Genomic DNA, 25,558 nt, shown 5'->3' with positions numbered 1-25,558 from the left:
CCTAAACTACTAAAAAGTAGCGTTCGTTACGTAGAATAATTTCACTTATCTCTTTTTGTTCATCGATCAACAAAATGCCAGGGAAATAAAATAAGAGACAACACTGAAGACACAGCCGAAATTCCCTTCACCCACCAACTCCACTAACTCTAATAATCTATCACCTAATATCCTTTGCTATAACAGCCAAGCATACCATTACAAGCACGAATGTTATTGTTTAAGTTTTTTTAGAATTTCTTTTAATCAAACCAATATATCTTGTTAACACTATTTTCCCATGTTTTGCGTATATTATCCTAGAAGTCAGAACAATGCATAATCCTACTAATTAACACTAAATAACATGAGATTAGAATGAGAAGAAGATAAATAAAATGTTATTTTTCCTCAAATGAATGTTCATAGTACAGCTAAAGACAGCACTGCTTCATTCCCTTAACGCGTAAGTTGTGCGGTAACATATTCATGCTACTGCCATGCCATTTCTATCCAATGCCACATCACTGAAAGACGTGAACCCCACACACACCAACTAACCACACAATAAGCACAACTTGTTAAAGACCTCACACCCTCTCAACGCACCAATAGACTGCTCCTCTTTCTCTCTAACCAACACCACAACCTCAATCTCTCCGAGTTAACAACAGCTTAGGTTCCAACAAACATAACATCCACCTACAACAGTGATCACAAGCAACAAAGCCACCATCCTATAGTAGTAGTGCACTAAAGCACTCTACTTTCTTCAACAACACTCCTCTCTTGCTTGTTAGAGATGAAAGGGAAAGCATTGGGTGTCTTTAAATCCAAGCTTCTCAGCCCATGCAAAAGGCTACTATTCTTCTTCAGACTTAAACCCAAGAAGCCTGTGTTTATAAGAGCTCTCAAGTTCCGAGCTCATAAGTCCTCATTACCTAAGGCCTTTCCCAAAAGACCAACTATGTCTTCTTTGTTGCAATCAGTGTTTCGTTCTCCAAAGAAATCTAAGCACACAAACACAGTGCAAGGACTCGGGAGTCCCTCCAATGTTCATGATACTCCACTCTTTCCTTCGCTGCCTACGCCGGCTTGTGCAAAGGCTTGTGAGGTGGAGAAAAGTGAAGAAGATTCAAGGCAAGAGGTGGAAGATGCCTGCAGGAGTTTTGAGAACTATTTGGTGGAGATGATTGTGGAAGAAGGGAAGACCAGGGACTTGATGGATGTGGAGGAACTTTTGTATTGTTGGAAGAACCTTAAGTGTCCTGTCTACATTGATTTGGTTAGTAGATTTTATGGAGAGCTTTGTAAGGACTTGTTTTCTCCTGGCACTGGGGACAGTAACAGTTCCCAGTGAAGGCATAAGGAGAGAGTGCGAGAGTAAATAGATATTGATTTTTTAATTTTCAATTGAGTGTTCCCACAAAATTGGATGTGTGCAATCTATAAGTGTAGTAGTTTATATGAAATGATCCATATTGACTTATTTATCTCAGTTTTGATGAAATAACACTATCCCAAAATCTCAACACCTATGGAATTACATAGATCAGACTCTTGATTTTGTTTGAAAAACTGAATTCTTGCTTCTTGTCTTTTTGGCAATAATCAAGATTAGCATTTTAGGATGAAAACGTAAAAAAGACTTATATGGCCATTATGAGTCTCTAGTATGATGGCATTTTAACTATGAAGACACATTATGATCCTAAATAAACCAATAACAGCATACTGTCACTCTGTTACGAATAAAATAAAGTGCATTCATGAAAAGCAGTTTTACATGAACACCTATTTACAGTTTATAGAGAAATTTGAAAGGTTAAAACGAAAAATACAGAGCAGTAAGGAAATTTAAGACCACTGTAACTACTAGCAATATCAGGTCTCTAATTAATAGAAAAGATTACAACACAGAGCTGGTGGTTAAGGTTCTAGCATTACCTAGTAGTCATGGTTATCTTGACTAGCTAAGGTGCCATTCAAATAACTCTAGTACAAAATTTATGTGGTTCTGTTAGCTGAATTACCAGTTAAAAAGGCCACCATTTAGCTTGAACATTTTGACACATAAACTCGGGACTTCACCACCATCTTTCCAATTTTAAACCCTGGCATGATCATGAATTGAACTTTGTGGGTCGTTCTTTCTTCGTCTGAAAGCATTGCACTCTCCTTTTCTTCTTCAACAGATTCCATGTACAAGTTGGAGAACACACTTCCTCTGTTCACGGAAAATAGAGTTGCTGCAGAATCTATAGACCGAGCAGATCCAAGTAAAACCCAAACCCATTTTGCCATCTTAGCAAACAATTGATAGAACTCAGTTCTAGGGTGCTTGCCACTCATTATAAACGTCCGGTGATCCAAATTGCCGAAGAATGACTCTTCCATTTTGGGATGCACAACGAGAAGGTATTTTTCTTGAGAAAATTTGGCAAAATCTGAATGTGGATTCTCCATAAGTGCATCAAAAGGATCATCAAACTTCATAATATCACTCACATCATAAGATGTTAACGGAGCAACATGAAACATTCTGCGAGCAATGTATGACTCAAAAGCATACTTCTTGTCACACCTTTTGGAATAAATAACACCATTCTCAATAGAATTTGCAGCCCTATCAAGGTCCCAACCTGAAGCTTTCATCAAGCTAATCATTGGTTTTGCAAAATCATGAATGGACTTTGAAGCAGCCTTGAAGATATCCTCAAACTCGGTAACACTCAAAAAGCCTGCCCTCCTTTTCTCCAAACTTATCTGCTTGATCTTCTCAGTGAGATTTTTATTCCCTATCTTCAAATCCAGCAGCTCGCGCCCCAATCGGACAATCTCAGAATCTTTGGCACTGTTTTGAGACTTAAGCTTCCCCAACAGTGCTTCCTTGGCCACAATCTCAGCCATTAAGGGAGCAGAACGAGAGGCATTGAACCTTGCTTTCTTGCAATGTTTCTGTGTGTATTCGCGCTTGAACTTGCAAATCTTCTCAAGCTCAGCAACAACCAGGTCATCAGCAGCAACTATTTTCAGAGGGTCATAAGGGATATGCGCCTGCTGAAGCTGAAGATATGCCAATTTCAGTGCTGAAACAGCATCAAATATCTTCCTCGTGACCTCCAAACCAGCACAAGCCTTCTCCTTGGCTGGCACTTCAATGGGGTGGGGATGCACTTTCTGGTGATAGCATTTGCTCTCTTCATTGCTGTTTTCACTCAAAGGAGTCTCATTGCAAATGGGTCTGTGCAAGTGAGGGAGATTGGGGATTTCAGAGGAAAACACCCCAATAGACTTCAATCGACAAACTTTGGCAAACTTGCAGACCATTTCTGATATGTTATTTGAGTTGGGTTTCACTGGCTTAGTATCTGAGCATTCCATGGTTAAAAAGATCAAACCTTGAGCTCATACAAATAGATCCTGCAGTGATCCTTGCTTCAACAAACAAGTAAGAACTTCACCAAATCCAGATAAAAAGAAGCAAAACACTCTCTCAAAGCGCATTTGATGAAATGTGGTTTTCTAACCACATTGCAAACACCTAATAACTCAGCCAGAGCCAAGATTCCAGGCACAACACCAGGTAGTGGTGGCAAGTAGGATCCCAGATTAAAAAAATGTAAGAAAATCTGTTTATTTTGAAATTTTAAAAATAGCAAACATAAAGCCTAAATGTTTCCCAGGTCACATTTCAACACCTAAAAAACTCATTGTTGTATTCAAACTTCACAACACAACACAATTAAAAACGCCACTAAAAAAAGAGCCAAAACCCATTTGAGTTTCAAAGGAAAGCAAGAAGGCAGAACAAAAATCTAACCAGAATGTGGAAGTGTAGTGGGAGGAATAGTGATGAACAGTACAAGTTTGCAAGTTCTCTCGGTTGGAGTTCAGTGCTTGTTGGCACCATCTTCTGTCTGACATATGAAAGTTTGAAACTTGAGCGAATACACATTCATACGTGTGTGAGAGTGTTGGCTTCGTGCGAAACGCGAGAAAGTCATTGTTTATTCATTATTACCATGTTATTTTATTATTATTCTGGGTGTTTGGGAAAGGGGTAAGAAGCAGGAAAGGGAATCTTAATCTGTACCGTTTCAAAAAAATGAAAGATTTTCTCAGAGAATGGAGAGAGAGAAAAGGTGTGCGTGTAAATGTACATGCAGAGCAGGAAGGGACACGCGCAAACCAGTACCAAAAATGAAGTTTGAAGAAAACAATGAAACCATAAAGCAATAATATGCACGCGAGATTGTTACTACTTGTTTGGTTTCTTTCGAAATCATGGATCCCCATGCAGATGCATCCAACGCCACTCATTGATTCCCTACAAACAAAGAACAAGCGATCGTGACCGTTCATTCTTTGCGCGTGTGCCATTGTTGATACCAATACTGCTAGCAAATTTTTTATTTTATTTTTCAAACTCATCAATCCCCCCATTAATGCTTTTATTAGCATTCAAAGAACTTCATATTCATGGGTTTTCAGTTTTTAATTAAATATTAAAACCTTTGTTTTACTCTTGTACATTATTATATTTATATATTTATGAAGACAAACCAAAAATGATTGACGACGATGTTATTATATTTAAAGCAGAACTCATGCATTTACTTAATACTATATGTTAATTTAATAAATCATAATTTAACAGTTCAATCCTCATTAATTATTTTACGATTATATTATGTGAATGTTCAAAAGTTTATGGTTTAATCATTCACGAAGTTCCTATTTTTGCGTGGAATATTAATTTAGTCCCTTTGTTTCTGGAAATCTCAATTGGATCCCAAATTTATGAAAATTGTAACAATTGAATTCTTTCCGTTAAATTGTGTCCAACGGCGTTAGTGTGTGTTTGACGTGGCACGCTGTAGTCAGTTTCTTAACTGACGTGGCTGACTGAAGCAGGGGTAGTGAAGCACGTGGATAATAACAATTTTTTAAGTAAAAAGAAAATAAATGTTTTAAACCAAAATGGGGATTCAGATTTTGAATTGATCGAATTAGGGATTGGGATTCTTCTGAGTATTTCTAGGGTTCGTCCAAAGTTCATTCCATTTCACAAATTGGGGTATCAATTTTGGTATTTAGGGTTTAATCGAAGTTGTGGTTGAAGATGCATCTCTGTTCGTCTTCGTCATGCAGCGGGTGGCGGAAGCAAGACAGTAATGTGGTCTGTGGTGGTGCTTGAGGAGTTAAGAACAACAATGGTGGTCCGTTGTGCTATTGTGGGATGAAATGTGTTGTCAGAACTGCAAGAACAGTTAAGAACAGAGGCAAGCAATTTTGGGGCTACCCTAAGATCAAGGTAAGGTTTTTTGTTGGGTTTTTCGTTGTTCTTATTTTGAGTTCGAGGGTGCCCTGATTGGTGTTTTCTTGTCACAGAATGGTGGTGAAGATGGTGGTTGCAATTATTTCACATGGTGTGCAGATGATGGGGTTGTTGAAACGAAAACGAGTGCAAAGTGTGAAGGCAAGTCTGAGTCTTTGCTGAACAGAGAAGCAACGAAAGGTGGATGGAAGATTATAAGTGATTTGGACTTGTCTGTGAAGAAATTAGGAAATAGGCTTAATGTCTTGTTAGGGATTGTCTCTGTTCTTGTTGTGGTGAACATTATTGTACTTACAATAGTGTTTTTTCGTTCATAGGAATGATTTCATTGTACTTATGATGGAATGTACTTAGAATGCAATGAACCAAAGTTATTTTGACTATAAAAGTTTGTATTGTTTGTAACTTTTGGTAAGGAAGTAATTCAAAGTATTGATTGAAACTTTTGGCCAAAATACTCTTCGTATTGAACTGTCAACTAATAAGCACAATCATATGAAGTGGTTTCAAAGTGAACTAATAAGCACAAATTACATAAACTTCATACAATTTTCATTAATCTCAACCACTATATAAAAGTAGAATGTGTTGATCTTTCTGAGTCATGCCCATTTTCGATGATTCTTGGAGATTTATGGATAGTAATTGGCAGAACAGTTCATTAATCTCAAGCAAAACCACACTAGAACTTTTATAACCATGTTCAAATCAGAAACATAACCATGTTAAAAGATCAACATAACATCAATGACATCAATGCACAACAGATAAATGGAACCAAATTAAGCATATCTGCTGAAATTTAATTAATCTGAAGTAGTACATAAAACTGCTGTCATACAGACCAAATTAACCATAAAAACAACATCAAGTTCCATCAGTTATCAACTGCAGTACCACAATAACGTTTTCCTACATCTACTGCTTTTGTACATAATGTTTTGTAGCCTAAAAAGATTACAAAATTTCATTCCTACTGTCTACTACGGTTGATTCCCAGAGTGATGTGCTATTTCAGATTGTTGAGTGGATGGAGTTGCTTGGGTTGCTGATGTACTGGGCACAGTTCCTGCTTGGGTTGTTGATGGGCAACGAGTTCTGTTATGGCCATGTTCTCTACATATGCCACATCTCTTCTGCAAGCCAGATTTGGTCATTCTTGATTCATCCTTCCTCATTTCCCATTGCTCTAGTCTTCGTTTTCTCTTTGGTCTTCCAGGCAATACTCTTTTGTGTGGTGGAGACACATCAGGATATGGAGTAATGTTCCACATGTTGGCTCCATTTAAGGGATATATAATTGTTGAATATGTCTCCTCATATCTGGACTTCATGTAGCAAGAGTCAATAAATTGTTCTCCATCAATGTTGAGGAACTTCATTACAGCCAATCAATGACAACAGGGGATTCCAGTCATCATTCAAGTTCTGCATGTGCATGAGGAGTCATCTATGTTGACTACGAACTTATCTCCATTGTTAGACATGTGACGAACTTCAAATAGCTTGTTGCCTGACCAACTGTGTAGAAGAAGACAACAATAATTATTAACCACAGTAGTAAATTAATATAACATAGAAGTGATTACTGGAATTTACCTAGGAATCCAATTTTTAGTTAACTGAGATTCCTTTCTAAATCTGGATAGGATCTTGGGACAAATGGATCCAGTAAATGATGATATGTTTGACCTGTTCTTGGCCCATCTTTGTATGAGGTAAAGTCGTATCGTCTCCAACAAAGTAATTATGGGTTTACTCCTGGTAGAAACGAGGACACTGTTGAAGCCCTCACTCATATTGTTTTCTAAGGTGTCAGATTTAGCTCTTTCAGTGAACCTTGATCTTGACCAATACCTACAACAAATAATAGAATTATTATTAACATTATATGAATAAGGAATTATGTTCTACTTTTGAAGACTAACCTTGGAGGGATGGCAATCAAATGCTTATAAGCATCTTCGTTCACTGCTCTTATGTTTCTCATTTCCATCTCCCATGTTCGTGGATGTATGGCTGTAGCTGCCCTCCACATTAAACGCTTCAGGTTTTTACCAGGGTATTTCTTCCTGAAGTTGGCATACATATGCCTCACACAAAACCTTTGATCAACTCTAGGAAGCAATTCATCTATTGCATGAAGTAGACCCTGCAATACAATATACAAGTAATGAATACAGCCAACAAATACTTAAGAACCTAAAATTAAAATGTACAATTACAAATTAATGATTACTATTACCTTTTGCTGGTCTGATATAAAGGTAAATGAAGAACAAATTTCAGCCCCTCCAAGGTCATCTACCAACAGTTCCAAGAACCACCTCCATGAATCCTTGTTCTCAACTTCAACAACACAGTATGCAATTGGCAACATCTGCTCATTCCCATCTCGGCCCACAGCTGTTAACAACTCACCACCGTACTTACCTTTCAAAAATGCTCCATCTAAACCAATAATTGGCCTGCATGACATAAAACTATCTTTGCAAGCCTTTAAACATACATAGAATCTCTTGAAAACGACTTTACCCCCCACATCCTCAACCTTTAGTTTCACTGTTGACCCAGGATTTTTGGCCACTAACTCATGGGCATAATCATATAACCTTTTATACTGCTCTTTGAAAGAGCCATCAATTTGCTCTGTTGCTATGTTTTTGGCCCTATAGGCCATACACCTTGAAATACCAATGTTCCATTTCCTTTGAACTTTTTCCCTTATATCCACACCCTTAACTGTAGGATTATCTCTAATAGTTTTCTGTATCTTTTTGCTCAACCACTTGGCATCAATTAATTTAAGGTTGAACTCCACCGCTGCAGCATCTCGTATCTTCAAATCAAACACAAGCACCCAGAAACAGAGAAAGTTGAATCGCATCACCCAAACTGCTAAGTCTTCACCGTCAATAATGCTGCAAGCCACCCTAATCTTCATTCTCGCGCATCAACCATGAATCATCCAAATCGAGAGCTTCATCGTCAGTGCGACAATCCTTGTCGCCGTCGCGCAAAGTTCCAGGGCCATCATCTTCTCTAACCTGCAGAGAACCACAACGAAATCCAGAAAAATCCCAAATCAAAGAAACCTAGAATCGCACCGCTGCTTGCCTCCACCGCCACCATGAGTGGTTTTTTACACAACTAGGTTCGTCTTCTTCATGCTACCATGAGCTGCAGAATTCGCGAAATCATCCTCCATTGAAGCAAAACTGCGAGCATCGTTTTCCTTCTTCTCGCAGCACAGGCGCAGGAAGGTTCCCCCAAATGCAGAACCCTAATTTTGGGGTGGTAAAGGGGCTGCCACGAAGACTCTACTTTTGGTGACATGGTAGTAGTTAAATGTCATCTCATTTGAAGTTTGCACAACTGGAGCAATGGTCGTTAACGATTTAAATGACGTTTGCAAAAAGGACTAAATTGAACAAAAATTACGATATTTAGGACTACATTGAACAAAAAAAAATTGGGACCATTTTGAACATAGCCAACCAAAATATGGACCAATAATGGTATTAAGCCTAAAATGTATTTCCATGTAATAAGATCACACAGATCAACATGTTTACTATGCAACACGTCAACATTTGTTAACGGTCGTCCAGAAAGGGTTTAATAGAGTCAATTTTTCAAAATTTAGGACCCAATTAAGACCGTTTTCAACAAGAGGAACCACTTGAGATTCCACTACAAATACGAGGACCATCCGAGGTTTTAAACCTTTAATATTACTAATGAATTATGTTCTATTGCTAGATACAACCTCCATTAGGTATTCAATTTCAGTTCTAGGTTCAAAAGACATTTTTAAACACCTAAAAAACCAACAACCAAGTTATGAATGGTGAAGCCAGAACAAGCATAGATATTAACCTTGAAATGGAAAAACATATGTATTAACATTACAAAATACACAAGATTCAGTTTATTACATCAAATCTCAATAAATAGGGTTAACTCTCCACGACGAAGAACCTGAGGTTTTTATATTGAAGAGATAAGAAAGAAATTGAAACGAAAGAAGGATGCATGTCCTTCCCCAATGTTCTTTGCCTTTACTCCAAACTCCAATCGTGCTTCGTCTTTGCATTTCCATGCCCAATTTATGATTCATCTTCCTCCTCAACCCAAAAGGGACAAAATCACCATTGATGAAGATTGAAACCCAACAAGGAAAAGAGAGAGCCTCCCAACACCCCAAACAATTCCCAAGAGCCTCTCTTAGTCGCTCTGGGTGAAGAATAAAGTGTGGGAGGAGAGAATCCTCAAAGCCTTGCGAGAAACATGTTCAAATACCTAATTTTTACATGCTAGTGACGCCATCGCTGAACATCATCTTAGCACCGTTGAGCGTCATAAGTTAAAATGCGAAAGGAGCTCTCTATCATACCATTGCTCAATGCAAGTCCTTTACATTAATTAGCACTCAACGTCACTTTTCCACCGCTCAACGTTACTTATGCAGGGGCTGGTAGCGTTCATCCATACAAATGTGGCGCTTAACCCTAAACAATTTGACAACACTCTATAATTGAAGCATTAAGGATGATCCCAAGGACACCCAACGTGAGTATTTAATTCAAATTGATCATTATTTGTCTAAAACATGCTCCCTTGAGTTCTTGCTTATTTTCCTCCACTAGAATTTTTCCTTATTCATTTATTTCACACACTTAAATAAAGATATTACAGGTAAAACAAACATAAAACAAAAAATACAAAACACTACAAAACACGCAAAACTTTAAGATAATATAAGTAAAAGCTAAAAAAATTGATTTATTCATGATAACATAGACACAAAAATAAGTAAAAGTGGATGTTATTATACCCATTAGGTGACATAAATCACTTTATGACATTCGTAAATAGGCTAAGTCATAATTGTGACAGATTTTTCTATTGTGATGTGGGTTAGTTATGCCAATTCACAATTAATTTATGGTGTTTGAATTACTACATTTTTAAATAAATTTACACTCTTGCTATTAATTATAATTTTGTTGCAGTGGAGTTTGATCCAACAAACGTGAATCTTATGGTTAAAGTAGGAAAGATATTAGTATCATACAATCTTCATAATAATATTGATTTTTTCTTAAAATCAAACAAAAATATATAAAATATTAAATTATTCTTTAAGTAATTATTTAATATAAAATATTCATAAAATTACTTATTTGATCCTAATAAAATTTTATCTTAATCCTACATATTTTCATTCACAATAAAAACTAAGATTGCATAGTTATTTATAAAAGTACTTTTGAGTAGATATTTTTAGTTTTAATGCTTTAAAAGTTTTTAGTATCTTAACGAGACTTTACATTTACGATTTACATTATCTAAAATATAATATACTTGCAAATTATAAAATGAGAAAAAATTTAATTAAAGTTTTATTATACAAATTACTTTTAGATCATCAATATAAATATAAAATATCACAGTTCATATATATATTTTAATGTGAGGTGTCTGGTTATATATATATATATATATATATATATATATATATATATATATATATATACATATATATATATATATACATATATATATATATATATACATATATATATATATGTATGTATATATATATATATATAATCATAGATATATTTTAAATAATTTATATATTCAGATTATTATATTTAAATTAATTTTTAATAGTTAAATATAAGATATGAAATTATTTATTTGATCATACATATATTTAAAGTTTATTTAGGTAGATAGAGATACTATATAAATATTATAATAAGTTATACTTTATTCCAAAGTGGAAAGTGATTATCGATCAATTTAAATCTCTTTTTATCTGTAATAATATTTAATTTTTTGTAATTAAAATTTTTTGTAATTAAAATTTAATATTCCTTCTATAATATTTAATTTTTTGTAATTAAAATTTTTAACTTTATGATTTATAAAGATGTGAGTATCCGTTATATTCTTAAACGGACATCAATGAACGAATATCAACATCCGATGATATCTATATATCCTTTCAAACATAAAGATCCGATTACGGATGTCACGAGCCTAGGAAAACACAGAACAAAGTCTACTTTACTTGCTTTTGTTTCCACAACCATAAACAGCTTCTTCTTGCATCAACTTGGTGACTTCCTTACGTAAATTCTCTCGGAAGCAACCTTCACCGTAACAATAACAACACTCTCCCCAAAACACAACACCACGCTTCGCTTCCACGCACGCACCGTGCCAAACCCAACCATGCATCGTCTCCTTCTCCTCTTCATCTTCTCCGTTCTCGCAACCCCCTCTTCCTCCGCCATCGACACCTTCGTCTTCGGCGGTTGCTCCCAGCCCAAGTACATGCCGGGTTCGCCCTACGAGAGCACTGTCAACTCGCTGCTCACCTCACTCATCAACTCCTTGTTGACATCCGTGGGCTGCAAAACTACCAATCCAATCCTTTGTAATAATCTTAGAGTTTCATTTGTTTGATAGGTGGGGAAGTGCTACCTAAAGTTGTGTGTCTGCAAAAGGTTCATATGGCTGTAAATGCGTCTACAGATTAGAAACATTGTTTCGCAGTGCTTACTTAGGCCATTCAAACTCTAAGATGGAGAGATTTTTAATTTCAAAATTTAATTACTGAATTTTAGTTTTTTGATTCAAAAAGCTTATTATGAAGTTCTGGAAATTTGAGAGATTTAATAATATGTTAAGACATATTATTATTAACCATAGAATTGCATCATTTGAGTTCTGTGTGGACTGTAGACTATACTACAACAAAATTTCTCTTTCTTTGTCACATTAGACGTACAAGCCTTAATTACTTTCTTTTCTATATGCTAATCATATTTCTGTTTCTTTTCTATGTCCCATCAATCTAATCTAGCTCTATAATTAAACTTTTATGTTCCTGTACAAATTAACTACTTAATCATTTGTTAGTAGTTATCTACATACATGCATATGCTTCACCAGAAAAGCACAAAATGGGTGGCTTCTCAGTGTCATACATGTTGTCATCAGAGAAAAGCAAGAACTCCCTTCAATTCTGAGATGGGTAGTTTTGCAGCTCACGGATATTGACATCCGTCCAACAAGGGGTAACAAAACTCCCTTCTGCAGTGTGTGCATGTGTAGGAACGTAGAGGTGTAGGGGTGCAGAGAGATTTAAGTTTTAAAAAATAAAAATTAAATTAAATTAACATAAGATATTTTTGAAATAAAAAAATTTGTGAAGAGATGTAGGGAGCAACTCCCTGACCATGCTCACACTACAGAGCCAACACTTCAAAACCCACTTTAAGAAGAAGAAACATGGATGATTCTTTCTGCACCGCTATATCTTCCACCTGCACCCATAGGGTTATTTAAAATACTAAAATGTGCATCTACTCACTCACCCAATTTGGCTACAAGAAATTGCAGCAGGAAAATTTACAATTACTGCAAACGTGGCCAATAATGAGGGATGTCTTTCGATGGAGAGGTTTCCAAATTGTACAACTTGAAAAAAAGAAACGAAAGATAAAGTACAAATTTAAATATTTATGTGGTCAGAAAAAGGTAACGAAATGCCTTATAACCATTTTGTAACAATGCTTCTTCATGTTTCCTTAACTTAAGACCAAAAAGTTTAGAAGATCTTTCACAGTAGAGATGATTTTCCTCGTTTTTATATTTATCTTCCAATCGAGTGCAACCTTTTTCTATCTCTGACCTCCTTTTTTTTCTTCCTTCTTACCCCTTGTTTATATTTGCCTCCGAGTTTTTATGGAAAAACAAATCTTGAGAAAATTTGAAAGAAAAAACAAAGTTTGAGAAAATTGGAAAAAAAAGAAAGTCGGATAAAGATGGTTGGTGTTATGGGAGAGAGAAAGTTACTATAAGTGTTGAGTGAGATAGATTTGGTGAAGAGTGCAATCCCATACATTACACTATTTTATCATCCCTTTTAACTATTTAATTAACTTCTTCATTGAATTTGTCTATCAGAAGCACCAGTGGTCTAGTGGTAGAATAGTACCCTGCCACGGTACAGACCCGGGTTCGATTCCCGGCTGGTGCAATGTGTTGAGCTGTGACGAAACTGTGTTGACTGTGTTAGATGGGTCTATCACAATCCTCTGATCCTTTCAGACGAATATAACACATCCGAGCTCCACCTTTTCTTTTATATTTTTCTTCTTATTTCAACTTTTAAATTTGATTTTAGTTTTTAAAAGTGTCATCCTCTATTCAGTCCATTTATTAAGTTTCACACTCTTTTTCCTTTTAGTTTGGTCTTTTCTGTCTTCTTTTTGTTCTTGCTCATGATAATCACCACTTAAAGCTCCTGCAACATTTAACTATCTCATTATACATTTTCCTAAACATAGACAATCTTCTATCCAAGTTAAATTTTTCATCTTTTCTTTCTAGTTTCTTCAAGTAGTATAATTTGATTTACTTAATATTTAGTTTTAATTACAATTTATATAAACTAATTTTTATTTATTTATTTTTATTTACATTGATCCTATATATTATCTTTATATATATATATATATATATATATATATATATATATATATATATATACACACACACACACACTTGCATTGTCTCCAACAACAACATTTTTCGTATTTACATCAATTGTTGCATTCTCTAATTTTATGTATTGTTAGGTTGATTCGAAGATGGATGACCCGACCGATAACTCAGATGATGATGACACACCATCAACATATCTCCGACCTCCCCTCCCTTTAGATTCCTCAAACGAAGACAATAAACTGATATACATTATTACCTTAAAGAGAGAAATAAATAGCACTCGGTATCTCAGAGAAAGTTGAGAGCAGTGATGAAAGTGACATTGAGCTCCACCTTTATTTATAGCCGCGGAGAAACCCAGGTTGTCAGATCAAGGAAGATAGACAACTCATTTCTCGCAACCCTTCGTTTCTCTATCAGATTAAGGAAGATATGCCACATTCCCATTTATTCTAACTTCTCTCAACTATTACATCCCCTCGAATTACGTCAAGTGGTTATTGTTGCCCAACTGACCTGTGTAGAGGGGAATCAACCTCCCCAAAGCACCAGACACCTTTTTCAATACAACCCCTTTTGCATATCATGATACGCTCGGGTTTGGGGGATTTGTGTACTGTACGATTGTTTGATTGACTTAGGATCGGATGATCCATACAGTCAGGAACGCCAACGAGACCACCCCAAATACTGGGTGACTGTACCATACAGACCGAACAGTCACACCTAAACAACGATTAGAACTAAAGGTGATTAGTTTACAACAAAGTATGATTAATACCAATTGGATTGTGATTAGGTCGTTAGTAATCTCAAGCTCATTCTGAAATCTATAAATATAGGTTTAAGATAATGAAATAGATAATTGCATTTATTACGTATTAACTACTAAACTCGCCGAATCTTTATTGATTTTGACATTGAAATATCTTTTGTCGGTAACCTCCAATAATTCATTGAACAATGTGAAGGACAAACAGTGAGAAAGATGAGCATCAGGACATATAGAACTTAGTAAACAAACCAACTCATCTCCAGGACGAGAGAGAAAAAAAAGTATATAAGTGTTGAGTTAGACACAAAAAAAATAAGAAAAAATAAAATGTGATTACTTTGCATTTTTAGTTGATAAATCATGTTTACTACAAAAAAAACTGTTATTTTGTGAGGTTTATTTTTCATGTTGCAGAGGTTTTAACCCTCTGCAAATTAATTTTCAAGAATTTTTCAAATCCCCGGAATAAGAGTCATAGCTATTAGTTTGCAGGGATTTTTAATGACCCCTGTTATTCGATTTATATTGCAGAGGTCTTTTTTTGTAGAGGGTTTTAACCTCTTATATTAGTACTATTATTTCATACAAGTTTGAAACCTTCCACTTGCATATATAATTTTTTAATTTAATAAAATCTCTTTTTTATAATAAGAAAGAAAGAAAATATATGAATTCATAAAATACACAAAAATTAACCAAAAGTAATTTTATTGATAATTTAATATAAATTACATTCATTTAACAGTTACAATGTAAATATAAAAATAAAAAGTACCTAAAGTTGACAAAAGAAATACCTAAGAAAAAAATCTAATTATCATTATCATCATCTTCGAACTCTTTAAAATATGTTATTCCATCCAAATCTTCAACTTCATCTTCCTAGCATAAATGGTGGGTCCGGGGAACTTTCCATTTGCTGTTACTATTGGTTTCAAACAATCTTGTGACATTCTTCACCATCACCTGTCCATAACATAACCAAGTTAAAGTTTGATCAACAAGAAGTATAATAAAGTGTAAATGCAAACTTCAGAAACATAACACACTCTTTAATTTTAATTCTAGGACTCCAAACTCTATATTAGCTTCTTCAACCTTTCAAATCCATTTTTCTGGCTTATCATGCATTATAAAATAACACTGCATTATCCCCGGGTAGAGAAACAAAGCGCGCGCGCGCGCACATACATATATATATATATATATATATATATATATATATATATATATATATATATATATATATATATATATATATATATATATATATATATATATATATATATATATATATATACACTCACCCATCAGATTGATGCAACCGCCATTCCCTCGAGAAGTTTGATTTGCCTCAAACATAAAAGTCTTCTCCTGCAACACGTGTCTAAGCTCAGCTAGATGATGAAATTTGTCATTAATAGTGAATCACTAAAGATAGAAATATCACATTCAAATATTTAAAAATTAGAAATTTATAGCAAAAACAAATGTCAACCGAAGTCGTGTTCTTCATACACATTCTTAATATATTATTACCTCTTGGTCTGGACGAAAAGAATTTAATATATTTTCTTTTGAGTCCTTGCACCAAGAAACAAATAACTTAATATAATGCCAACACGAAAAGTAATCGAAGAACATTTACGTGCCATTCAAAATTGTAGGATAAACTATAAAAAGAAAGTAATGTAGAAGATAAACCTTTCTACACATCCTGGAATGAGGCAGTTTGAAATGAGATCCATTATTTGGCTAGCACTCAGACGTCAGAGACAGCTAACATTTCAAGAAAGTTGAAAGACTGAATCGTTAAAAAATATCTTATGGTTAGCACCAAAACCATATGAAATTTCAAGCGGCAAAGTTACATGCTGCAAGGCTCGAGAATTAACTCAAGAAAGTACACCAAAGAAAAACGAAAAGAAAAATCACCTTGCTAAAGAGTTCAATAGGCGGATCTTGCCGAACCTCCTTTTCAGACTGTAAATCAAATTCCTGTATGAATTGAAGCAAGGTGCAATTATTAAAATTTTGTACTCCGAAAAAAAACATCATGGGAAGAAAAAATCAATAACCATTATGCCACACCATTGGGACTGTTGTCTCCTGTCTGCAGTTACGGAAAACACCATCTCCTTTGCTTTCAGTTATCTGTAGTCAGACATTGGAAGAATGAAAGATGAAATTAAAAGACAAAATTACAGACAACAGGGGAACAAAAGAATCTGAATTTCGGACTTATGTGGGTAAGCAATCAATTTACACATTGGAATTCATAAACAGCTAGTGCATATATAGTACAACCTTCAAAAACAGTAGCAGTTGTCCCAGCATATAGACTCAGAACACCACTAGATTGATGAAAATTTTTACCATAAAAGTTCTGCGATCCACCAAAATGGGCATCCTTGTACAATTTGAAGCTAAATAATTCAGCACAGAAAGAAACATTGAATAATGACACAAAAGAGGGAAAAATTAACTATCAAATTTCTTCAGAAACTGAATTACAGCTGCAATAGAAGCACGACTTATTTTACATTTTTTGGAAACGAGGAGAATGGAAAGAGTAAAAGGTGAACCTTATGTAATAACGTAAGCGAAAATTCCAAGGAAGAGAATGATGCCAATAGCGTCGTCTCCAACTCCGGATTCCGCAAAGACTGTATATTTGTCGGGGCCATCGGCGACGATGATTGCTTAGCCATCCTTGACAGAGGCGGCGTAGGGTGGGTAAGGATTGCACGTTTGATGAATCGTGAAGTGAAATTTTGGGGGGAGAACGAAAAGTCTCAGCGCTTAGATTTGGGAAATTTAGGGAAAAGGTGGGATAATTGATCAAATTTAAGGGTAGGAGGGAAGTTGAAAGGTGAAAAGTATATCAGGATTTGTGGAGGTTTTAAAACCTCTTTAAGAAAGAATAACAATCCTCATAATTAGTGGCCATCAGACAATTTATTATAATTACTTTAAATAATATTAATTTATGGAGGGTTTTTATAACCTCCACACTATAACCTATGGTAAATAGCAATTTTTTTTAGATGAAAATAAGTATTTTATTTTAAAATAATGATATTATTTTATTATATATTTTTAAATTTCAAATATATTTTTGTTGGAAGTTTTACGTCAACTAAAAATAAAATTAAATTGAAATTATAATATGTACAAAACCTGATTTTGTGTTATGTTTAAAGTTCATCTCTTAATAACCTTTATAGATAACCTTTATGAAGAGGAAATACACTTTTTTGTTACAACGTATAATATTATTAAAAGGAAATAAATAATTTCTAACTACTTTTTAATTTTAATCAATTTTTCTATTGTCTAATAAAATAAAATTTATTTAATAAAGAATGTAAGTGTTGATGTTCTGGAATACAACTTTCTAGAAAATATTTGAATCGCTTCGTCATTCTTTGCTAATATTGAAAGCACCAGTGTTCTAGTGGTAGAATTTTACCCTGCCACGGTACAGACCCGTGTTCTACTCCCGGTTGGTATAATCTGTGGTGGGCTGTGACCAAACGGTGTTTTCTGCTTTGCTTTGATTTCGAATTTTCTTTCTCTGATAACCATGATTGTTCACAAGCGAACAAAACTACATGCCTAAGGTCAACGAACAAACAATGTGCCTAAGGGTGTGTTGGCTACAACCTAATTAAGTACATATTCTATCACTAAGTAATGCAAAACCTCGTAATATCGAATATATAGTTCATGGTCACTAGTAAAAAAAAAGTTTTTAACTCGCACGCGGTAGTAATTTCATAATTTTTGCGAAACTATATGTCTTGATTCAATTAGAACCGATGCCTAAAGGGTATACTGCCTCGGTTCTCTGACCAACCGAGGCAAAAAACCCTGCTTTCTCTCTGCAAATCAGTCTTTTCACCTGCCAACTTTTTCAAAATAGGTCTACTACCTCGGTTCTGTGCAGAACCGAGACAATATGTCCTGCCAAAAGCTGACAACCTTTGTATTTGAACGTTTCAAATCCATTTTGACAACCTCTACTGCCTCGGTTCCATTTGAACCGATGTCATAAAGCCTTTATGCCTCGGTTTAACCGCGAACCGATGTCTATAGTTAGAAATATCTTTAAATTTTTCTATTTATAATTTTATTTTGAATTTTTTTTGAAAAGTTTATGTCCCGGTTGTCTTTAGAACCGAGGCAATAGAGTAGGTAATAACTTCTTTGATTTTTAAAATTCAGACCTTTCATTCTCCCGTTTCATTCTCTCCTTTCATTCTTCCCTTTCATTCTCTTCTTCCACAAGCTTCTCACCACCACCATCCTCAACTCGCACCAGACAAACTCAACCGCAGACTCATCTGCGTCGCGCGAATAGCTTGCAGATTTGTCGTCGTTGCCTCCACCACTGGTCGTTGCTGTTGCCTCCACCACTGGTCTTCGCCGCTATCTCCACCATTGGTCGTTGCCGCTACCTCCACCACTCGGCGCCATGATAAATTTTTTTTAACATATTGTTCCAAGTTGTTGCCTCTACTTCTCTCGCACAAACTACATTGTTTGTTGTCGTCATTGCCCATTCGTCGTCGCCACCGGCTGTTTGTCACCGTCTTCGACTGTTTGTCGTCGCCTTTGACCATTCGTCACGTTGTTTCGTTGCCGACTTCGCTGTTGGAGATATAAAAGAAAAAAAATGATTTTGAAAGGCAAAAGTTTGAATTTTTTTTAAAAAAAAAGTAAACAAAAACATCTATCGCCTCGGTTCGAAACCAACCGAGGCAAAATACCGTCACATAATGCCTCGGTTCAGAACCGAGGCAAAAAGGCTACTCCTTTTTACCTCGCCTGTATATACCTCGGTTCAGGAACCGCTGCGTATAAACAAAAATAACTGGTGTCGTTTCCCTGTACTGCACTAGTGGGTTGGCATATCCATAATTTAGGATCGGGACATATTATGAAAGTTGATTAGATATTTCTAAAGGTACTGAACGTGTAAATTAATTGAAACTTAGATCCCAAATCATTGTATCACTAGTGCAGTAAGGGGAAATGACAACGGTTATTTTCGCCAATAGACAGCGGTTCCTAAACCGAGGTATATTCAAGCAGACAAAAAGTCTACCACTTTTGGCCTCGGTTGTGCACCGAGGCATAAAAGGGCAGGATATTGCCTCAGTTCAGATCTAACCGAAGCAGTAGATTTCTGAATTTTTTAAATTTTTATTTCGCAGGACTTTATGCCTCGGTTGGGACAATAACCGAGGCAGTATGTCCCTCTTTACTGCTTCGGTTGGGACAATAACCGAGGTAGTAGAGTCCTTTTCTGGTTTTTTTTATCCGCCAGCTTTTCTGCTTCGTTTTTTACCTTAACCGAGGCCATAGGGGGCTTTTCTGCCTCGGTTATGGTCTCAACCAAGGCATATTCCCCTGTTTTGTTTTTAAAAATCAGGTATGTTTCTGCTACATTCCCAATTGCAGAAACAGACCTACATATAATTTTACAACCAGAAACAGTCCAGAATAATCCATAAGCGTATATTTTGAATGAAAATTATATTAAAACATAAATACATTCAATGTAATCATAAATCAACTTCTTAGAAGCATAAATCAATCTAATGTAATCATAAATCAACTTTGAAGCATAAATAAATGCAATGTACAAAGTTAAACTAATAATAATGTACAAAAGCATAAAACAACTTAGAAACATAAACTTAGAACTTACTATATCCTAATATCTACTACATACTATTATATAATTGAATTACATATTTAGCCAGTGCTTTCCTCACGAGTTGAAGTGACTTCTCTAGAATTGGAGCAGTCCTATTGAATCTCTGCATAAAACAAAATGATTTCAATTAGTGTATATGAAATCTAAACTATAGAGAAGTTAAAATTCAAACCTAAATATTACCGTTTGCCATCCACTGGTGTAATGTGCACGAATAGTGGTCATCATCCAAAACATGACGTAGTAACCACATTCATATGACCCCGTTTACCTATTACACTACAATATATCATCATAATTATAAAATGTTAAGTAACATCATTGGAATGAAACCAAATGTAACAAAGTATGGAATAAAATACCAAACCTTAAGGGCAACCCATGCAAGCTTTTTAGCTGTAGCAGTAGATCTCCCAGATAACATCATATGTGTTGCAAGGGAACTATTATAAAAAAATTGCTTTAGCATACATTTATATAACAAAGAAAGTTGAAACATTGAGGTTCTTACCAATCTACTACATGTCTATGAGGGCTGGGAGGAGACTCGTGCAATGAACAAAACCAGATAGCAGTGTTCTCCGGTATGGAGATCACAAGTAGCTGCCAATGACACCTGAAATTGGTAATAACTTAATTGTCATATACCAAAATTAATAAATGAAACTTTAAAGTTAACAAACTTCACTTACCCAAGTATATAAGGGGAAAAATATATCTCCTTCCCCATTCCAAAGCAGGTGGTGATGTATGTTTGGATATCATCAAATTTATGTTTTTCATGAGTCATAGAGGGGTCAATGAACCCATATACATCGTTGAACCCCTTCTTGTTACTAACATCAAACATATACCTAAAATGAAGAATTAATCTGATATAAGAAACTTGATAAAAAGAATTATGTTGCCTTTGATAATTGCTTGTGTTTTTCATACTTGTCTACATGTTGGTTTTCAAAATTATGTTGTTTGCTATGATTGTCTAAATGCATCTAATGTTGATAATTGTGTTTTTCACAATCCAGCTTAGTTTTTAAAAACTGTTCTAGATAATACTTTCAGCTTCTTCTAGTCATCAGAAAGTTTTCTCTAATTAGACTCTAGCAACGGACCTGTCATGCTTTTATTTCAATATTTAGAAAAATAATTTTATTACCTTGCACAGTCTTTCAAGAATTTATTTTATTTACTAATGTTTCTTATGAGAGGTATCTGACAGGTTTTGTAATATTAAGTTAAGGTTATATTTGAAATCAAGATTTTAATATTTGAAATATTTTTATTATTATTATTTAAAATTTCCATGATTTCATGTTTGAATTTAAACCTTTTAGAATTTTATCCATGATTAATTATTTACCCTCTTAGCTGTTCCAACTTGTATAGAACGACAACTAGGCCATCCCATTGAGAATGAAAATTTTGACAATAAACTAATAATGAAAATGTTCTTGGTTCCATAAACGAGTGGCCTAAACTAATAAAATTGATTTATCTAAATAACCTTGCAAGCATAGATTTTGACACAGGATGGAGGCATCAAAAACACAACAGTAAAAACACACCTCTTTCTGCCTCCACCAATTATTATCAGCAAAACACAATCAACCAATTTCTACCTTCACCAACTATTATCAGCAAAACACAATCAACCAATTTCTACCTTCAACAATTATTATCAGCAAAAACACAATCAACCAACCTCAGGCCCCAAGATTGAAACAGCGGTGGAGGCAGCAACGGCAGAGGTAACAGCGACGGAGGAAGCAGTGGCGGAAGCAACAGCGACAGAGGTTATAGCGGCGACAGAGGTTATAGCGGTGACAGAGGTTATAGCGGCGACAGAAGAATGGACTCGTTGGAGGATCCGCAGGCAGCAGCGGTGGGCCACCAATGGCGCGACGGCGACGGGAGGAGGCACGACCAAGAACGCCAACCACAAGCAACAGGCGCGAGCACTGGCGCGACGACGAAGGGAGGCGACAGACAAGACCATCGGCAGCACAATGACCGGCGCGACGTGGCAAGGAGTGACAGAGGAAGAATGAGAGAGCACGACGAAGAAGACGCTGCGCAGAGGAATGGGAGAGTACGAGAGGGAAGAAGAAGTTGTTGGGCGACAACGCAAATGAAACGTGTTAAGGTCAGAAAATGAAAGCTACTACCTCGGTTACTAGAAAACCCGAGGTAATAGCATAATATGACACCGGTTAAAATCTACACCCGAAGTCGAAAGTGGAATCAACAACTTCGGTTCCCTCGAAGAACCGATGCCTTAGGCCTCGCCCAGTAGTTGTCAGTATTTCAGGCGAAAAGAAGCCTAACTTTGCAGAGGATCTGACATGCACATGTGTATAGGCATCGGTTTTGTAGCCAACCGAAGCAGTAGTGCTTTTCAAAAAATCGTTAATGTTGATTTAAACTTAAAAATATTTTAAATGACGGACCATTTTCTTCAAAAACATATCACTTAAAAAAGACTAGACCTCAATTTGTTGAAGCTAAAAACTAATTAATATTTTTTTAAATACGCGTGTACAAAATAAAGTATATCTTTTGCACTTATAAATAAAAATAAAGTATATTTTTTGTCCCTCAATGAAAATATCTTCAATGAATTTGTTAATTTTCAAACCTAAAAATATTGGTGAGAGAATTTTCTTTTGCTTGAATAGCAATAGATAATATTTGACTTAAAGTTCAAGAAAGGAAGTTGTAATGATATATTTTTTAAATAAGAAAACAAAATTATGAGGAAACAAATAGAAGCAAAAGTATTTTTAATATCCTTAAGCAACAAATTATTGATGATACTATAATATGGAGCAAAAGTTCTATATAAACCTTTCCCTCTCATATTGTTCACTTGCCTTGCCACAGAAATTCATAATGGATGATCACTTGATCTCATTCTTACCCTTTTTTCTATATTCACTAGTTTCATCTTTTTTGTTTCACAGTGTCTAAAAGTGGGAAAGAGATATAAAACCTCAGTGAAAACATTGAAGCTTCCCCCAGGGCCATGGAAGCTTACACCACTTAGTTGGCTCTCTACCCCATCATCGTTTGAGAGAACTTGCTAAAAAACACGGTCCTCTCATGCACCTACAACTTGGTGAGACATCAACCATCGTGGTTTCTTCTCCAGAAGTGGCCAAAGATGTCATGAAAACCTATGATGCCATCTTTGCTCAAAGACCCCATCAAATTGCGGCAGACATCATGTGTTATGGTTCCATTGAAATTACCATATGGAGGGTATTGGAAGCAGCTAAGAAGAATATGCTCACAAGAGCTTCTAAGCAACACACGTGTGATGTCATTTCGATCAATAAGAGAAGCAGAAGTGCTGAATTTAGTAAGATATATTGAGGCCAACACTGGTTCTTGTGTGAACCTCAGTGAAAAATTAGCATGCATGACAAGTATCATCACTGCAAGGATCAAGAAGAGTTCATTTCCCTTGTCAAGAAACTTATAAAAATGGCCGAAAGTCTAATTATTTCTGTTTTGTTCCCTTCTCAAAAATGGCTTCATGTGATCAGTGGGGAGAAAACTAGAGTGGAGGAGTTGCACAGAAAATATGATGTAATAATTGGAATCATCATTACAGAGGCAGAAAAATATATTGGTGAAGTAGAGGTTAATAGTCTGCTCTCAGTTCTTCTAAATATGAAAAATCAAGGTGCCCTCGAATATCCTTTAACAATCGATAACATCAAGGCTGTAATGTGGGTGAGTGTGTGCATTACTTTCAGTTATTATTTACTTATGATACTGCATATTATATTTAAGACTGATCTTCATTTCATGTGACTATAAAATTAAATATACAAAAGCACAAAATATTTCATCTGGCGTTATATAACTATACATGCACACACACACACTCATATAACTCTAAATATTTCTTCTTAGGATTTTCCTTTTTATGGGAATGTTTTGTAGCATATGCATATAGGTATAAATTCAAAAGCTAATAAATTTGAATTGATTTTCTTGTAGAACATGTTTGCTGCTGGAACTAATTCATCACCTTCAGTCATATCATGGGCCATGTCAGAGATGTTGGAAAACCCAAAAGTATTAAACACAGCTCAGGAAGAAGTTAGAAGAGTTTTTGGTAGTAAAGGATACATGAATGAAGAATCACTTGAAGAACTAAAATATCTGAAAGCAGTGATCAAAGAAACACTGAGATTGCACCCTCCTTCCCCTCTTCTAGTTCCAAGGGAATGTAGAGAAAGTTGTGAGGTGAAAGGGTATACAATACCTGCTGGGACCAAAGTGATGGTAAATGCATGGGCAATTGGAAGAGACCCTGATTATTGGAATGATCCAGACAAGTTTTATCCTGAGAGATTCATGAACAGTCAAATCGATTATAAAGGGTCCCATCATGAATTCATACCCTTTGGTGCTGGAAGGAGAATGTGTCCTGGCATGTCTTTTGGGACAAATATCATTGAACTTTGTCTTGCACAACTACTTTACTATTTTAATTGGAAACTTCCAAATGGAAACAAGGAAAACTTGGAAATGACTGAAGCTTTGGGAGCCTTCTCAAGCAGGAAAACAAATCTAGTATTAGTTCCCGTTTCTCATAATCCTTTTCCTATTTCATCAGACCATAATTAAATTTTAGTCATTATAATGTGCGAAAAAAATGTTTTTGTACAATAAATGTGTGTGATTACGGTTTTTCTTCTCAAGAAGAAAAACGGATTTAGTCTTAGTTCCCATTTCTTACAATCCTTTTCCTATTTCATCAAACCTTAAATTCTAATCATTAAAGTGTCTATATATCATGTTTCACTGTTGTCCTTGTTCCCTTTCTTTTATGTTACTTGTCTGTTAAGATATTGTGAGTGAAAGAAAATAAGATGTGAAGTTTATCTTCTTCAAAAAAACACTCAGTTTATTTAAGGCTTGTTTTCCCTATTTGCTTTTTGTATCTTTAAGATGCTTTTTATTTTTATTTTTAAGACTAGCTAGTGCCATTCTTCATTTAACTTTATCAAGTTTCATATGAAATACTAATATAAACTTTGAAACTAGACCAACGGTCAATATGAAATACCAATTAATAGCAACAACACTAAAGTAATTATGTCTAAAAACATTATTACGAATTTGTAAGAAGAATCGATCCATCATAAAAATCCTAGGAAATATATTGTGACAAGGGTAATCAGTAAATTTTATGATT

At 35.2% G+C, this 25,558-nt stretch overlaps 4 protein-coding genes, 1 non-coding gene and 2 pseudogenes across 10 annotated transcripts; 4 read left to right on the top strand and 3 right to left on the bottom strand.

Moving 5' to 3' along the window:
- The first annotated feature begins 568 nt into the window (after positions 1-568).
- LOC124837104 (transcription repressor OFP17-like) lies at positions 569-1,513 on the top strand. Its single transcript, XM_047312388.2, has one exon. The coding sequence runs from the start codon at positions 782-784 to the stop codon at positions 1,337-1,339; it is 558 nt and encodes a 185-aa protein (XP_047168344.1). The 5' UTR covers positions 569-781; the 3' UTR covers positions 1,340-1,513.
- Positions 1,514-1,852: 339 nt separating this feature from the next.
- LOC124837103 (protein GRAVITROPIC IN THE LIGHT 1-like) lies at positions 1,853-4,168 on the bottom strand. Its single transcript, XM_088092260.1, has 2 exons — positions 3,803-4,168; positions 1,853-3,402 (listed from the first exon to the last, which is right to left on the bottom strand). Exon 2 carries the CDS (start codon positions 3,361-3,363, stop codon positions 2,032-2,034), a length of 1,332 nt encoding a protein of 443 aa, XP_087948386.1. The 5' UTR covers positions 3,364-3,402; positions 3,803-4,168; the 3' UTR covers positions 1,853-2,031.
- Positions 4,169-6,303: 2,135 nt separating this feature from the next.
- Positions 6,304-8,207, bottom strand: LOC148204467 (uncharacterized). The gene is made up of 5 exons (XM_088108571.1): positions 7,566-8,207; positions 7,249-7,472; positions 6,920-7,177; positions 6,784-6,841; positions 6,304-6,696 (listed from the first exon to the last, which is right to left on the bottom strand). The coding sequence occupies exons 1-5, from the start codon at positions 8,205-8,207 to the stop codon at positions 6,304-6,306; spliced, it is 1,575 nt and encodes a 524-aa protein (XP_087964697.1).
- Positions 8,208-11,566: 3,359 nt separating this feature from the next.
- Positions 11,567-23,755, top strand: LOC148204464 (premnaspirodiene oxygenase-like; annotated as a pseudogene).
- On the top strand, positions 13,387-13,473 carry LOC148204466 (small nucleolar RNA snoR114). Its single transcript, XR_015783989.1, has one exon. It is a non-coding gene; the product is annotated as a small nucleolar RNA snoR114 (small nucleolar RNA).
- LOC148204465 (uncharacterized) lies at positions 15,306-17,496 on the bottom strand. 6 transcript variants are annotated; one of them, XR_015784272.1, is made up of 7 exons: positions 17,210-17,496; positions 16,932-17,034; positions 16,716-16,778; positions 16,560-16,622; positions 16,329-16,428; positions 15,932-15,998; positions 15,306-15,590 (listed from the first exon to the last, which is right to left on the bottom strand). XR_015784272.1 is itself a non-coding variant. In XM_088106038.1 (6 exons), exons 2-6 carry the CDS (start codon positions 16,959-16,961, stop codon positions 15,559-15,561), a joined length of 255 nt encoding a protein of 84 aa, XP_087962164.1. In that variant the 5' UTR covers positions 16,962-17,034; positions 17,210-17,496; the 3' UTR covers positions 15,306-15,558. The 6 variants fall into 6 exon arrangements, 2 of the variants coding, with proteins under 2 accessions (XP_087962164.1, XP_087961708.1); XR_015784203.1 differs by having other exon boundaries at positions 16,716-17,034; XR_015784043.1 differs by lacking the exon at positions 16,932-17,034.
- LOC124821349 (premnaspirodiene oxygenase pseudogene) lies at positions 23,239-24,987 on the top strand (annotated as a pseudogene).
- The last annotated feature ends 571 nt before the right edge of the window (positions 24,988-25,558 follow it).

This window comes from Vigna umbellata, chromosome 1, assembly GCF_029865625.1.
Source record: "Vigna umbellata cultivar VRB3 chromosome 1, Vumbellata_1.0, whole genome shotgun sequence".
NCBI classification, from domain to species: Eukaryota; Viridiplantae; Streptophyta; class Magnoliopsida; order Fabales; family Fabaceae; genus Vigna; species Vigna umbellata.
The sequence above is the reverse complement of the archived record's forward strand: the minus strand, read 5'-3'. Positions and strand labels throughout refer to the sequence as shown.